This window comes from Schistocerca cancellata, chromosome 1 (assembly GCF_023864275.1).
Source record: "Schistocerca cancellata isolate TAMUIC-IGC-003103 chromosome 1, iqSchCanc2.1, whole genome shotgun sequence".
NCBI classification, from domain to species: domain Eukaryota; kingdom Metazoa; phylum Arthropoda; class Insecta; order Orthoptera; family Acrididae; genus Schistocerca; species Schistocerca cancellata.
Genome location: NC_064626.1, coordinates 1045508953 through 1045524934, shown reverse-complemented (window position 1 = coordinate 1045524934; position 15982 = coordinate 1045508953). Strand labels below are relative to the sequence as shown.

General features: G+C 40.8%; 1 protein-coding gene across 3 annotated transcripts in view; it reads left to right on the top strand.

Annotated features, from left to right (window-relative positions):
- The window catches only part of LOC126090187 (sodium-dependent dopamine transporter), a 497172-nt gene that overhangs the window by 403617 nt on the left and 77573 nt on the right, over positions 1-15982 (top strand). For all 3 annotated transcript variants that reach the window (XM_049906970.1, XM_049906968.1, XM_049906969.1), the window contains exons 10-11: positions 4397-4525; positions 13472-13571. In XM_049906970.1, the coding sequence (XP_049762927.1) occupies positions 4397-4525; positions 13472-13571 (229 nt within the window). The remainder of the gene's footprint in view (positions 1-4396; positions 4526-13471; positions 13572-15982) is intronic.

The window sequence follows — 15982 nt, the reverse complement described above, 5'->3', positions numbered from 1 at the left end:
ACGACGACTGGTACTTGCAATTTTACATTAGTAAGGACTAATGTACCATCGCCGTTTTTACAAATGTCGGCATAGATCCATTTGTCAAAATTAAAATATAGCCCTAGAAATAGAGTTTGTCACGGAAATATAAATTAGTACATGGATCTTGCAGAGCTCACAACCGACTTAGTGTAATCGGCCAGCGTAGTTACTCTGCGACCAAGGCAGGTGGCGCCCATGGCGCGAACCATGTGACAATTGGCGTACAAAAGCAACGTGTAAATTATCAGTATTAATAACGTCCTTAGATAAAGTAACAATAAAAAGAAGGAGAGCGTTTAACACTCTCGTTATAACAGTATGGGAGCCTTGGTACAATTAATGTAGTTATACATCAAAAAGGCAGGTGGCGCTTACGCCGAGAGAGTTACGCACAGTGGCATATACAGCCAAAATATAAAAATTACATTACTATATTAGTGAAGCCCACAAACGGTATATACGTCAGAACTTTAAAATTGACAATAATGGCTCTTAAGACAGAATTACGAACCCTGGTCCACAATCCAGTTAATACACATTCGCAGGGAACCAACGTTTTAGAGCCAGACAAAATCACACAAGGGCCGATATAGTGGCAGCCATACATCGTGAGAAAACCACATTACATAAAGGGTAGTGAGCTTAAAGCATTGAAAGTGCATCATAGCTTCCTGAGAAAATTCAGTTCGTATATATTCCTTGTGGCAGGGCTAGTCAGAGTTCTCCACTAAATATGTTCCCCCAGTGGTGCTATTCCTGTATCCTACCTCGTCGGTGAACCTCTTGTTGTATATCATAGGTGGAAACATCAGTGGGACATGGACATTTATGTTCAGCAGAGATAGGCAATATTTAACCTAATTGTTAAAATAATGCTGTTACTGAGTAGTACCTAATAAACAAATAATTGCATGTCGGAACCTATTAGACTTTTAATAGGATAAGACTACCAACAGGAAAACAAGTTTTTGCCAGTTATCCAGTTTCTGGATATTCATACGACGACTATTTTGTTCATAATAAAATGCTTTCTTTGGGCCATCAAATTTTCTATAATTTAAAACAAGATAAATAAACTGTTTATTATTTCAAAAGTAACTGCCATAACTGTTAATACATTTATCGCACTGTGATATAAGATGGTCAGTGCCTTCATGGAAAATTGTTTTGCAGCTGCCTACAGAATTATGATTGTACCAAGGCATGCACCTCTTTATCTGAAGCAAATCAATGGCCATAAATGTCTTTCTTTATGGCCCACCCACTTATTGCTAAGGCTGTTTTAAGTATGCTGCAGAAGTTTCGCTGGAAGGCCCTTACACATCCTCCGTTACAGTTCTGATCTGTTCCAATGTGATACCCATATTTTGGAGGCCTGAAGAAATACAGTTGTGCCCTTTTATTTGCGTTAGTTGAAGAGGTGCCTCCCTGGATACAATAATAGTTTCATAGGCAACCATGAGCTTTTTGTCCTGAAAGCAATGACCATTATGTCTCACAGTGTGATAATTGTGCAGGGTGTTCCATTTAGCTGATGATCACTTGCATGGGGTTGCATTTTCTGGCCACTGGAGCTGCACAGTCTAGTCAAATGGGTCTTGCATCTCTCTACTGCATTACATGTAATTTAGGCTGGTGTCATTATAACAGTGTAACAAACATCATGAGTGTAACAGTGAAGTCGGAACAAAGCTTCACGTTTTTTCAACAGGATTTGGCAAGGGCTTTGCACACAATTCACAATATGTTCCAACGACAGATTTATTAGCAACAATATTTAGCTCACTCGAAGACCCAATTTAACCACCTGCAATTTCTATTTGTTGGGAAAACTAAAGGATAAAGTGTACAAAACAAATCCACATACATTACAGGAACTCAAGGATAATATCTGCAAGTCAGTTAATTCAATTTCTCAAAGAGAATTACATTTTGTGATGAACAGTTTCTTGAGTAGATGTCAGAAATGCACGCAAAACCCTGGCAGGCAGTTCCAGCATCTCCATGCGTAACATGGACAAATACAAAATTTATTTGCATATATTTTAAATTTGGTACTGCAGTAGTATATGGGTCGAAACAGCATCTGATTCACTAGGCAATGAAGCGCTCGCTGTCCACCATCTACTGTGCCGTGCATGTGGCCATCAGATAACTGGAACACCCTGTATTAACAGTTATGGCAATGAGTTTTCAAATAATAAACAATTTACTTACTTTTTTTCCAATATCTCATCTCCATTTGAGTGTCCCTTGTTGAGCAAAGTAAAGCACAGAAATTTTACTTTTAATTTTGTGTACACCTATCAAAAAGATTTTCTTTTTAAATATGATTTCTTATCAGTTGAAGGAAGCATTAATATACTATTTAGAATCTTAACTAAATCTTAAGTGAATCAAAATTAAAATGAGTTCCTCACATTTGCATCTACATAAACAACCACATAGAACCCTTGTAAAACATTACTTCATTAATATAAAGTATTTCACTAGTTTGAGAGGGGGGCGTACTTCACTGCCATCTGCAACCTACAAACTGATTAACTGGTCCTGGAACCTGCTCCATAGTTGTAACTGGAACATTGGAACCTATCACTTTTAATTAAGAGTTTAGACCATCAATAGTGCTCTGATAGCCCAACAGTTAAGGTACTGGAAAGTGATTTTCACTCTGCAGCGGAGTGTGCGCTGATATGAAACTTCCTGGCAGACTTAAACTGTGTGCCGGATCGAGACTCAAACTCGGGACCTTTGCCTTGCGCAGGCAAGTGCTCTACCAACTGAGCTACCCAAGCACGACTCACGCCCCATCCTCACAGCTTCACTTCTGGCAGTATCTCGTCTCCTACCTTCCAAACTTTACAGAAGCTCTCCTGTGAACCTTGCAGAACTAGCACTCCTGAAAGAAAGGATATTGTGGAGACATGGCTTAGCCACAGCCTGGGGGATATTTCCAGAATGTGATTTTCAATCTGCAGTGGAGTGTGCACTGAAATGAAACTTCCTGGCAGATTAAAACTGTGTGCCAGACCAAGACTCGAACTTGGGACCTTTGCCTTGTGCGGGCAAGTGCTCTACCAACTGAGCTACCCAAGCACGACTCACGCCCTGTCCTCACACTTCTGCCTGTATCTTGTCTCCTACCTTCCAAACTTTACAGAAGCTCTTCTGTGAACCTTGCAGAACTAGGACTCCTGAAAGAAAGGATATTGCATAGACATGGCTTAGCCATGCACACATTCATGCAAATGCTGCTTACACCTTACACACATGACTCCTGTCTCTGGCTGCCGTAGATTAGCAGCCAGAGACAGTGGTCATGTGTGTGTGAGTTGCATTTGTGTGAATGTATGTGTGTGTGTATGTTGTCTAATTCAGAAGAAGGCCTTTCGGCCAAAAGCTTACTTTTTTAGCAGTCTTTTTGTTGTGCCTGTCTGCCAATCAACATCTTCACTATATGGTGAGTAGTGGTCTATCCTTTTCATAAAGTTGTTGTTATTCCATACTGGATTTTCCATTGTTTGGTGTATGTAGGAGTAGGCTTTGAGTCTGTTACATGCTCGTGGCCAACAATTCACCCACAGGTGAAGCATAGGGGGGGTAGGGAATACAATTAACATTTCACAATAATGAGCTTGACATGAAGCATGTCCACTCCAGCATTCAGCATTTCACTTTGTGATAAAAAATCAGTCTGAACTATCAAAAATTCCAAATTAGTGAAATCTGAATTATGGAGGGTTTGCTGTGCTGGTGAGAAAATTTTTCCCACCGAGTTTTTGAATCGGCTACCTCCATGTCGAGCACCATCACCCGTGCATAAGCTAGTGATGTTGGTTATGGAAGCAAGTTACAAAATATGTTGAACAATCACTTAAGGTAGATGTCCACAAACAGATTCTTATTCTATTTCTCTATACCTTCGATCAAAGCCATTATAAGGATAATTTTTATTGGCAGTCGCAATGCTTAACAAGGTCTACTGGACACAACAATCTGCTCTCATACTGGTTATGAAATTTCCTCTATCACCAGTAATCAAATTAGCTATCTCTAGGTCAAGTGGTACCACATATACATGTGTTCGCAATAGAAATATTGTCCAGATTCATAAATATTTTTTAGTATTTTTTAATTTATTGGACTTTGTGCATTACGTTATTATGTCAATCTAGAAGGCAAGCCATTAATTATCAAAAGCCGTTACTTCAATTAAAGGAGAATTGCCCCAAATATCTACTGCTCACCAAACTGACTATGTGCAATTGGAGACATGTTAAATATTGGAGTAGTTGTTTAATTTTAGTGAAACAATTTATGAAGCGTTCCTAAAATGATCTGTCTGAATCTAAACTATTTGCTTTGGTTTCAGTTTGGAGGCTCTGAAGCAATAATTACTGCACTGAGTGATGAATTTCCCCTGATTGGGAACCACAGAGCAATTTTTGTAGCCTGTTTGTTCACTTTATATTTTATTGTTGGACTGGCTTCCTGTTCACAGGTACAATTTAATTATTTTATCTATTCTTTTCTTTGTCTCTGTTTCAATTGGTTGCTTAAAACATGATATTCAATACAAACTGTAAGAACAAAGAGCTTTCAAAAAGAATCCACCTATTCACATGTTGTATTAATATCATGGAACTAATACAAAAGCCAACATATTCAACACAAGAACAATAGACTGGTGGTAGTCCACTATGAACAAGTCAGTTGACAGATGTTACTACAGTTTGTAGTGAATGTATAGAATATTTATTTATTTTCTAGCCTCCTCCCCAGCTCACACAGGTGGCACTAAGTATCTATGGCCTGTCAACTTATCTGTTGTAGCAGTAATAAATTATAAGCGCAAACCTCCCTCGTGAATCTGTGGAACTATGTATGAGTGTTTAATAGTAACCATTATACAATTAGTAACATACAACACTTTATTTTTGCACACAGCATAACACGATCACGCATGTGTTACCAAACCAAAAACATCGCAATTGAATGGGTGTCAAAGAGGTTCAGTCCGAAGAGGCAACTATCATGTATCGATAGACACCAAACAACCCCCCTCACTACCAGCAGTGGAGCATAGGGAAGTGACAGTCCGGTGGGGCTGAGGAGTGGACACCAAATTGTCAGACCCTTGAAATCACGACGCCATCAAGGAGGAACAGGATGACCCACTCTAATAATGGACATGGAGTGTGGTTATGATGGAGTGGGGTGACGATGGTAAGGTATTAGCATGCATCAATGAATGCAGAGGCATTGTCTTCATCTGTGTCAGGTGGAGTGTTGAAGGTGTGAAGTAGCATTACAAGGGTGCTGGAAGGATTCTCCAGAGAGCATGGGTGAGTGAGGAGGATGAACAGCAGACCATTTTGCAGTTGAAGAGAAGGATCATCAGTGGGATATGCTGAGACATCGATGAAGAATCTCATGATGCCCGAGTGGGTGGAAGAGGCAATGGTTCTTGAGGCATGGTGGCAGGCAAGCCGAAGGAGGTAGCAGCCAAATGGGTTTCCTCTTCAAAATGGTTGAATGGCACTGCACAAGAGTCACTTTTACTGAGAGGTGAAGCACACAGCACTGCACAAGCACCACTTTCACTGAGAAATGAAGCACACAGTGTCAGTTAGTTGGTGCTATGGGATAGGGAATCCACACCAGATGAAGGCTCGGATGAAGCTGACAGGGAGAGAACAGAATCATTCAGGATCCATGATGGCTTAACACTGTTGAGTGATACCATATGGCATTTGCCCTGAAGATAAATGTCAATAGTGTTCACAGCACAAGCAATGACCTTGTAGGGACCTGAATATGGAGGGTGAAGGGTTGGCTGAACAGAATCATCATGAGGCATAACATACTCACAATGTGGTAGGTGTGGCACGCAACATGTAGGAAAACTCGAGGTGTAGAGTGACAACTAGGAGAAGATGGTCACATGTGGACCACGTGTGACCATACATGCTCGACAAAGGTGGGCAACTCAGTCAAATAAGGAGGAATGCCATCTGCAACAAACTTGGATGGAAGAACAAGAGGTTAGCCATAGACCTCAGCCAAAGAAGCACTTAGGTTGTCTTTGCAAGCAGTACGGATCCCTAAGAGGACCCACAGCAGGGTCTCCAACCAGGGGGCATCATGGCACAGCAGAGCAGTTTTTAGAGTCCTATACCAATGCTCCACCAAGCCATTACTTTGAGGATGATGTACCATTGCGTGGAATTTGTTAGAGCCACAAAAATCATAGTTCAGTGAAAAGTAACGACTCGTATTGCCGCCGCCAGTCAGTTGTGACAGAAGGACAGCCAAATCATGCGAGCCAGTTACTGAACCTCACGCCACAGAGTCAGCCATAATATCAGGTAGAGGGACTGGTACAACCCACCTGGTTGTGTGATTGATAAGGGATAGTAGTGCCTGAAGGGGGTAAGGGTCCAACGAGGTCAAGATGAACATGGCGAAATCTGTAAGGATATCAAACTGGCCTAATGACAGATGGGTGTGCCAAACAGTTTTGCTACATTGGCAAAGGAGGCAGGTCTGGGCCCAAGCATGGCACTTCTTGCTAATGCCCCATCATACAAAACACTCCATGACCATCCTAATAGCAGCCTTAATGCCAGAGTGTGTAAGGTTATGTTAGGCCAAAAAGACTTGAAAGCTAAGAGACACAGAAACCAGATGTCTGGGAGTTCCTGTGGATACATCACATAAAATAAGAGATGTCGAGATGGGAAAATGATATGATTGTATGATCAGGGACAAGGAAGGGTCGTTGATCATATCCTGCACCTCTGCATCCAGAGGCTGTTGCCTTGCTAGTTTGTCAGGTCAATGGCAGAAGAGATACCATACATGCGCACGACATGTAGTCTGCCATGATATTGTCAGACCCTTTAATGTAACAGATATTGCTTGTATATTGACACACCATATCCATATGGCGGAAGCAGTGAAGGTGTATATCAGGCGAGGAGCTGCAAAGGGCATCAGTCAGTGGTCAGTGGTCTGTAAACACAGTGACTTCTCATCCCTCAATGTCGTCTCAGAAATAATGTATAGCCTTGTAAATGCCCAGGAGCTCCTTGTTGAAGGTGGACCATTTACTCTGTGAGGCTGAAAGTTTTTTGGAGAAGAAACACAGAGGTCGAGAGAGATCACCAACATGCTGCTGTAAGACAGCTCTGATGGAGGTTTCACTCACATCAGTAGTGATGAATGGGTGAGCATGAGCAGTAAGATGTGCCAATGTGACTGCTTTTGTAAGAGCCATCTTGATGTCACGGAAAGAGGGCTACTTGCCTTCAGGCCACTGAACCTTATGAGATCCAGAAGTGTCCTTTCCAGCCAAAGCATCAGTTAAAGAGGCTTGAAGAGAGGTGGCACGGGGAACATGACATTGAAAAAAGTTCATCATCCTGAGAAACTATCTCAGTTCCTAACAGGTTTCAGGGAGGAGGTGGTTATTGATGAAATTGATGTGATAATATGTTGGGCTTGTACACTCGGATGACACAAAATGTGCGAGAAAGGACATGGGAGCACCAGAGTTGTGATTTTTTGTGGTTGATTTCCACACCATGGTCAGAAAGGACTTGGAGAACCTGTTGAAGATGACGTTCATGTTGCTCAACAGAGGAAGAAAAAAGGAGGGTGTCATCCAGGTAAGTGAAGCAAAAGGGGAGCAAAAATAATAGATTGCTGCCAAATCTGAGCTGCATTTTTAAGACCATACTGCATGAACCAGTATTCAAACAATCCAATGGTGGCAGCGATTGCTGTTTTCGGAGTGTCCTCCTCAAATATCAGGATCTGATGGTACTCTTTGGGCAGTCCATCATGCTGAAAACTTGTGCACCATGAAGCTACTGTTGGAAGTCCTGAATGTGGGGAATAGGGTAACTGCTTGAAGATGTACAAGCTTTTGGTTTGTGGTAGTCTCCACACAGGCGGAAAGAACTGTCTTTTCTTGGCACCAGATGAATAGGGGATGGCCAGGTGCTATCGAAGGGGCATACAGTACCTGCAGCTAACACTTCCTGTACCACAGCCTTAGCATGACATAGCTTGGTAATGTTAAGGCAGCAAGGACAGGGGTTATGCCTGTGATATGCAATCTATGGCACATACTGTTAGTAATTGGGCCACTATGACATGCAGAATCATTAGTCAAAAGAGCAGGCAATGTCAGAGAGAGGTCTGAGGCAAGGAACATGAAACACAAGAAGTGTTCATGTCACTAACCTGAGAAATGGTGAAGGCATTGAAGGCGAATGCACAGAATCCTCACTAGAGGGTGCCTTCAAAATAGAAAACTCTTCAATCGTCTGGTGAGCTAGCTGCAATTTATCCATCATGTTGATGATCTGTCAGTGAGTGTTGTTGCTGGAGTGAAGAGCAGAAATGTCGCAATGCTGTGACACAATGACGGTGAGAACAGCTGCGAGAGACACAGTGAGGTGCATACATTTGGTAGATGCACAAACCAGTGTCTCAGACAAATAGCCCAGAAAGGCCGTGACAGGGAGGAGAAACAGTGGATAGTCTGGCATTATGAGTAGTGCAGTAACACTGCCATGTGGGGGTCAAGGGAGAGGCCACGGCAGCAAAAGAAATCTATCCCTAGAACCAGAACATCCAAATCAGCCACTTGAAAAGTCCAGCTAAGAAGCAAATCAGGCGAGAACTGCAGTTGTAGAGTCACAGTAATGGGAGAGTGTTTAACAGTATGTAGAACCATCGATGATGTAAGAAGGTCTGTTGGAGCAAATGACTTCAGAATCATGTTTGAATCGGCGCCAGTGTTGACGAGAAAAGAGGACTGCATAGTGAGATCCTGCATGTAAAGCCTACCAGAAGGCAGATAATCCAGAGATAATGACTGATTTGAGAGGAGGTGCTGAGGAGAAACAGTGTGGAGTAGGGTACCTAAACTGAGCCACACGGCATGTTTGGGTCCCATGCACATGGAGGATGGCATTTCGTGCTGTGTCAGCAAACGTGACGTGGAACCAGCATAGAGGATATCCTGGGTGCAGTGCACAGCGGGATTCACATGCACCATCTGTTGTGCTGCACTGGATACCAGGAGCAGGAGGTTCTGTGGGAGGGGGAGGCAGCATTGCTCAAGTCTGGCCAACAGGTGGCAATGGTGCTGCCTCATGCAGTGTGCAGCACCTTCGTCTGCGAGGAGGAGGGGGAACCAATCAGGTCAGACGAAGAAAGCTTGGTAGAGTGTAAGAGATGCATCCAGTGGGTTGGTTACATGAGATGACAATTGCAACTGAAGGTCATGTGGTGCGAGCTTGACTATCCAGAAAGTCCACAGGTTGGAATCAGGCCGAATTGACAAGGGCATTCAGATGCCTCCAAAATTGCAAAGGAGTTTTATCTCCTAATGCTTCCTCATAAATGACATAGGGCAAGGCATCTTGAGGAGAATGAGAGATGTGGTTGATGATAATTGACTTGGTGTTTCTGTACTTCTGGAAAGAAGATGGGGAGAGTATAGGTCACTGATTAGGTCAGTATATTCGTGGAGATGCGAGATAAGACACATGAATTTTGCGTCATCACTGTGCACATCTTGTATGTTGAGGATGTTATCTAATAGTGTGAACCCAGTCTTCAGGCCGTCATTGGTGAATGGAGGCAATCAAAGGAAGTGGCCAACTTGTGCCGATGTCACCACCAGAGCACCGAGGGTTGAACGGACGGGTGGCGGGGTAGTTAGCCGGTGCAGTGGAAAGTTGTCACTGATCTGTGTGCCGTCCTCAAAGGAATCGCATGGGAGAACTGACATGGTGAGCACAAGCAGACCTAAAACAAAAGTAGGTGCAGTAGCGACCAGCACAGCGTACAAACCATAGCCTGAGATCTGTGCGGAATCCATAAAAATGGGGTGCAAAAATCCCAACATGGCAGGTGTGTATGGATGAGAAACTGGCAGATGCATGTAAAAGTGGGCAATGCATCAACTAACATAGGCGCGAGAGGCAGTGGTGCAGGAAGTGGTACGTCGCCCAAGGTCTCTGTGGTGGCCAGCAGAGTGCAGCATGGAAGGCATGGCACTGCGTATGAGGAAGCATAAAACAATGTAGTGGTAGGAACAGATTCTGGCAAAGTTTCAATTCTGTCCAGCATGAAAGAAATGGCAGTCCTGATCAGCGTATAACAAACCAGTGCAGAAGATGTGGGTAGGCCGGTAGGCAAGCTAACGGTAGCAATACTGGCCCTGGTAAATGAGTAAGCATCACATGAACCGACCGTCACAGCTGTGGAACCCTCTTGCTTAACTGGTGGAGAATTGGGATATGGCCAAATCGATGCGTTGTATGGTCCAGTCGAGATAGTGTCACATAGCGGCAGTGTGACTTGGCCTTCGTGCCACAGAGCCATGTACACAGACAGCTTATAGGCAGCATTTGTGGGTCCAAAAGCATGAGTAGATCAGGTGTGACTGAAAATTCTGCTGCAGGCAACAAACACAAAACTCGCAATATATCCAGTACACACAAACGGGAAGAAACAAAGCCTGTATTAGAATCCATTGTCTACAATGGTTATGTGAACATAACTGAGTAGATTGGTGAAGAAAATTTGAGAACCACATGTAGTTGGGGTCACCAATGTGTAACTATGTATGAATATTTAATAGTAACCGCTATACAAATAGTAGTATACAATAATTTAGTTTTTCACTTAGAACACAATATAAGATGATTATGCACATGTCATCAAACCAAAAACATCACAATGGAGAGAGCATTTAACAGTCCCAGTCCAAAGACGCAACTATCATGTATTGATATTCACCACAAATCAATCTGTCTATTAGTAAAATCGGTATCAAAATCCATATACTAATTCCTGTGATTAGCCTTCATGCACAGACAGAAAAATGTGGCAGGGGTCTATAATTTATAATATTTGTGGATTCTAGTCAAACTTCATTGCTCTCTGGAATTGCAGCAGCTGTTTACTGCTTTTCCCACTAGGTGCCGCCTCAACCTGAGTGACCAGCTTGCAGCTCCCACCACTGCAATAAATGTCACTCCAGATGACAACTAAATATGGAACAGATAAAAATACATTTATTATATGCACATCATTATCATTTTTATAAATTATATACACAAACCTTGCTTGTGGATCAGTCTACCCATTAGTGAAAACCACTTCAAAATCACTACAGAAGTTCATGAGATTAGCTTTCACACACAGGCAGAAAACTCAATGGGGGACTTTAATTTATGATACATATAGATTTAGTTACATTTTCTTCATTAAACTCCAATACAATTACTCTGCAAACATCATACATTTGGCTCTTAGTGGTACAGGTAGTAATTACAACAATCAATAATACCCATCATAATTCAATACAGTCTTTACACACATTACTGTTGCAATGATAATTAGTGTACCACATTCCATAAATCCTAATTTTTATGAAACTGTTTCACTTATGTATAAAACACTTGAAACATCACATGTATGGCTTGTATACATCTCATGTGCATTCTTATTATTTGCTGTTTTAAATTCATTGAATGAACACAGGTATTTTTTAATTAAAAAATTTTGTCTTTGATTTGAGCAGTCTATAGTTACTATCTTTCAGACACTCTGGCAGATTATAATACCATATAAACCCATTAATGTATGGGCTGTTGCCCATCATTTTTAATTTTGTTCTTTGTCTGAAGTAGTTACACTTGTACCTGGTATTGTGGTTGTGTACTTCACTATGTTTGCTTACTTAACTATGCTGACAGACAAAAAAGTAGTAATAAACTTACTGAGGTACAGGGAATCGATTGTGAAGTATTTGTACTGTATCAAAACTTCTTGACAAGATGCTCTAGAGCCTAGTTCATGTATTATCCTTCATGCTTATATTTATAGCAGCAGAACTCTGTCAAGATGAGTGTCTGCAGCACAACTCCATTAGTAGCTATAGATATTTCTAAATAGAGCCATCTTAATCATACTGTCTATGTTCTTGAAACCAGTTATATCAATAAATAATAATTACACAATAAACACATCTGTATGCACTGTAACTGTTCATTGCGCATTTTGGACATGGTTTTCACATCTTCGGAAATACCATTTTTAACAATGTTTTGATGATTCGAAAGCGGGTCTCAGACCAAAATTAGTTATCAAGTGAATAAAAAAAATTAAATTTGCATCTTTGAACTGGTTGTTCATTGTACTAGAAAACTAGAGTTGTAAATTTGTGAAGCTCTTCTACTGCTTATCTTGTGCATTGGACTGTTATGTCTTTAAATATACCACTCTTGAAACATGAAAAATGTGCTCCAAACTTAACAAATATTCAATTTCGATCTTCCTGAATAGTGAATTAAACGAATTTTCTTGAGCTTTTTGATTTTGATAAAATCAACAATGAAATCATTGTTAGTGGAATAGATGTGTTGAGAATCATTCAGATCTTTGTATAATTTTCTCCAAACAACCTTTCAAATAATTTTCTTTATTTTTGTTTATCATAAAAGCTTTAAAGTTATTTGGTTTTGTGCCTAATAATTTCAAGAAACAAGCTCATCGTATTCTTATAATATTTATGATGTTGATTGTCCCATCTTATATTGAAATGCATGTTTTCAGTTTTTACACTGAACAATAATTTGAGGAAACCCAAAAGTCACTGTCATGATACAACAGGAGGACCATCTCTCAATCTTCAAAGCGAATTTTTTTAGACTCCAGTTTTTTGTTCTCAAACTGTTAAAATGCTGTCTGATTCATTTCAGCTTCCATCTCAATTTCTTATCCTCCACATGCAAAAAAATGTTGCCTGCTCAAATATTACATCAGTTGGTAGAGCTGAGACCTCACGTCCGGTACTGTTTGAGCAGATGCAAACAGGTAGCAGATACAACCAGGCAGCACCATCTCACAAATGATCTAAACGACTTCAATATAAAGTTAAGACTTACAAATTTTTGTCTATGCAAGAAACTGACATTTGCAAACTGCTTGTCATTTCATTGCTATATTTGTTTGTGTGTCGGAAACACTGAAGAAAATTTCTTCGATTGCTGGAAATAGGGGACAAATATTTCTGTACTCATGGAGTCAATGTTCTGTCTGTTTCAAGTAATGGTAAACCAATGATTAATTTTTTCATAATAATATGGTGTAGAAGCGTCCAACAATATCTTAACACCAATGCAATAGACTGCAACACTTACCAGCCATGCCTCAATGTGACTAGACCAAAAAACCTGTATATGTACCACACACTTAAGCTGCAACAATGAAATTAACTAGAGAAATCAATTATTACTTAAAAGTGTATGAAACTAACAAATGTAGATTACTTATGAAGATTTTGATAACATGTGAAATCTATTTTTACAACACATTAACCAAAGCATAACATTATCAAAAAAATATAATTTCATTTTAGGGAGGATTTTACTTCTTCCATCTACTTGATCGTTATGCTGCTGGTTATTCGATGTTGTTTGCTGTATTATTTGAATCAATTGCAGTCTCATGGATATATGGTAAGTAATTCTATTTCTCCATGTATTGTATAAGTTTATTGGCTTAATAAGTTACTGAAATTTGTTAATGCTAATTTGTTGTAAACTGACATTGTGAGACTGTTACTGTATAAAAAACAGGTTAATCCTTACAAGAAGTAAAACAAGCAAGTATTGCTATAATTTTGTTTATCTGATTATTAATTGTTACACAATATGTGACCACTATACAGGAAAGCCTGTTTAAAACTGAAACATTTATGGGTCTCCTTCATTAAGCTTGCAGTTCACATTCTTTTTTTTTCTTCACATAAAGAATATAAAGCAATGCATTTGTTAACTGAAGACATAATTTTAAAAATTACAGCATGAAAAATACATAGCCATAAACAGCAGGGATACATAAGAAAGTATGAGAGAAAATAAGCAGTGAGATATGTAGTAAAACAGAGGAGGTTCCCAAGAATAAATAATAGTAGAAAGTACAGGGTGTTTCAAAAATGACCGGTATATTTGAAACGGCAATAAAAACTAAACGAGCAGCGATAGAAATACACCGTTTGTTGCAATATGCTTGGGACAACAGTACATTTTCAGGCGGGCAAACTTTCGAAATTACAGTAGTTACAATTTTCAACAACAGATGGCGCTGCAAGTGATGTGAAAGATATAGAAGACAACGCAGTCTGTGGGTGCGCCATTCTGTACGTCGTCTTTCTGCTGTAAGCATGTGCTGTTCACAACGTGCAAGTGTGCTGTAGACAACATGGTTTATTCCTTAGAACAGAGGATTTTTCTGGTGTTGGAATTCCACCGCCTAGAACACAGTGTTGTTGCAACAAGACGAAGTTTTCAACGGAGGTTTAATGTAACCAAAGGACCGAAAAGCGATACAATAAAGGATCTGTTTGAAAAATTTCAACGGACTGGGAACGTGACGGATGAACATGCTGGAAAGGTAGGGCGACCGCGTACGGCAACCACAGAGGGCAACGCGCAGCTAGTGTAGCAGGTGATCCAACAGCGGCGTCGGGTTTCCGTTCGCCATGTTGCAGCTGCGGTCCAAATGACGCCAACGTCCACGTATCGTCTCATTCGCCAGAGTTTACACCTCTATCCATACAAAATTCAAACGCGGCAACCCCTCAGCGCCGCTACCATTGCTGCACGAGAGACATTCGCTAACGATATAGTGCACAGGATTGACGACGGCGATATGCATGTGGGCAGCATTTGGTTTACTGACGAAGCTTATTTTTACCTGGACGGCTTCGTCAATAAACAGAACTGGCGCATATGGGGAACCGAAAAGCCCCATGCTGCAGTCCCATTGTCCGTGCATCCTCAAAAAGTACTGGTCTGGGCCGCCATTTCTTCCAAAGGAATCATTGGCCCATTTTTCAGATCCGAAACGATTACTGCATCACGCTATATGGACATTCTTCGTGAATTTGTGGCGGTACAAACTGCCATAGACGACACTGCGAACACCTCGTGGTTTATGCAAGATGGTGCCCGGCCACATCGCACGGCTGACGTCTTTAATTTCCTGAATGAATATTTCGATGATCGTGTGATTGCTTTGGGCTATCCGAAACATACAGGAGGCGGCATGGATTGGCCTCTCTATTCGCCAGACATGAACCCCTGTGACTTCTTTCTGTGGGGACACTTGAAAGACCAGGTGTACCGCCAGAATCTAGAAACAATTGAACAGCTGAAGCAGTACATCTCATCTGCATGTGAAGCCATTCCGCCAAACATGTTGTCAAAGGTTTCGGGTAATTTCATTCAGAGACTACGCCATATTATTGCTACGCATGGTGGATATGTGGAATATATCGTACTATAGTGTTTCCCAGACCGCAGCGCCATCTGTTGTTGAAAATTGTAACTACTGTAATTTCGAAAGTTTGTCTGCCTGAAAATGTACTGTTGTCCGAAGCATATTGCAACAAACGGTGTATTTCTATCGCTGCTCGTTTAGTTTTTATTGCCGTTTCAAATATACCGGTCATTTTTGAAACACCCTGTAACAAGAGAGGAGAGAACAATGGAGTACTGCACTGGAAGTCCAATTGGATGACGAGCTGCAGTATATATTGCTAAACTCTGTTTCATTTAAGAGGATTAAAATAGCTGGTACTAAATAAGATAATAGGGGAGAAGAATTAAAGACATTTCAGTTAAGACAACAGTGAGAATAAAGGAAAACAGCGTTAAAGATAGCAAGTGAGAATGAAGAAAAACACAGTTAAAAATAGATAGTTCAAGGGTGGCTAGAAGAGACTGTGATTAAGGTCCCATATTATTTCTTATCTATATAAGTGATATATACATCCAGATAGTGTAGCTAATGTTATGCTATTCGCAGATGATACTAGTGTCATCATAAATGTGGCAAAGCAATTGCTGAGAAAAACTATTGATAT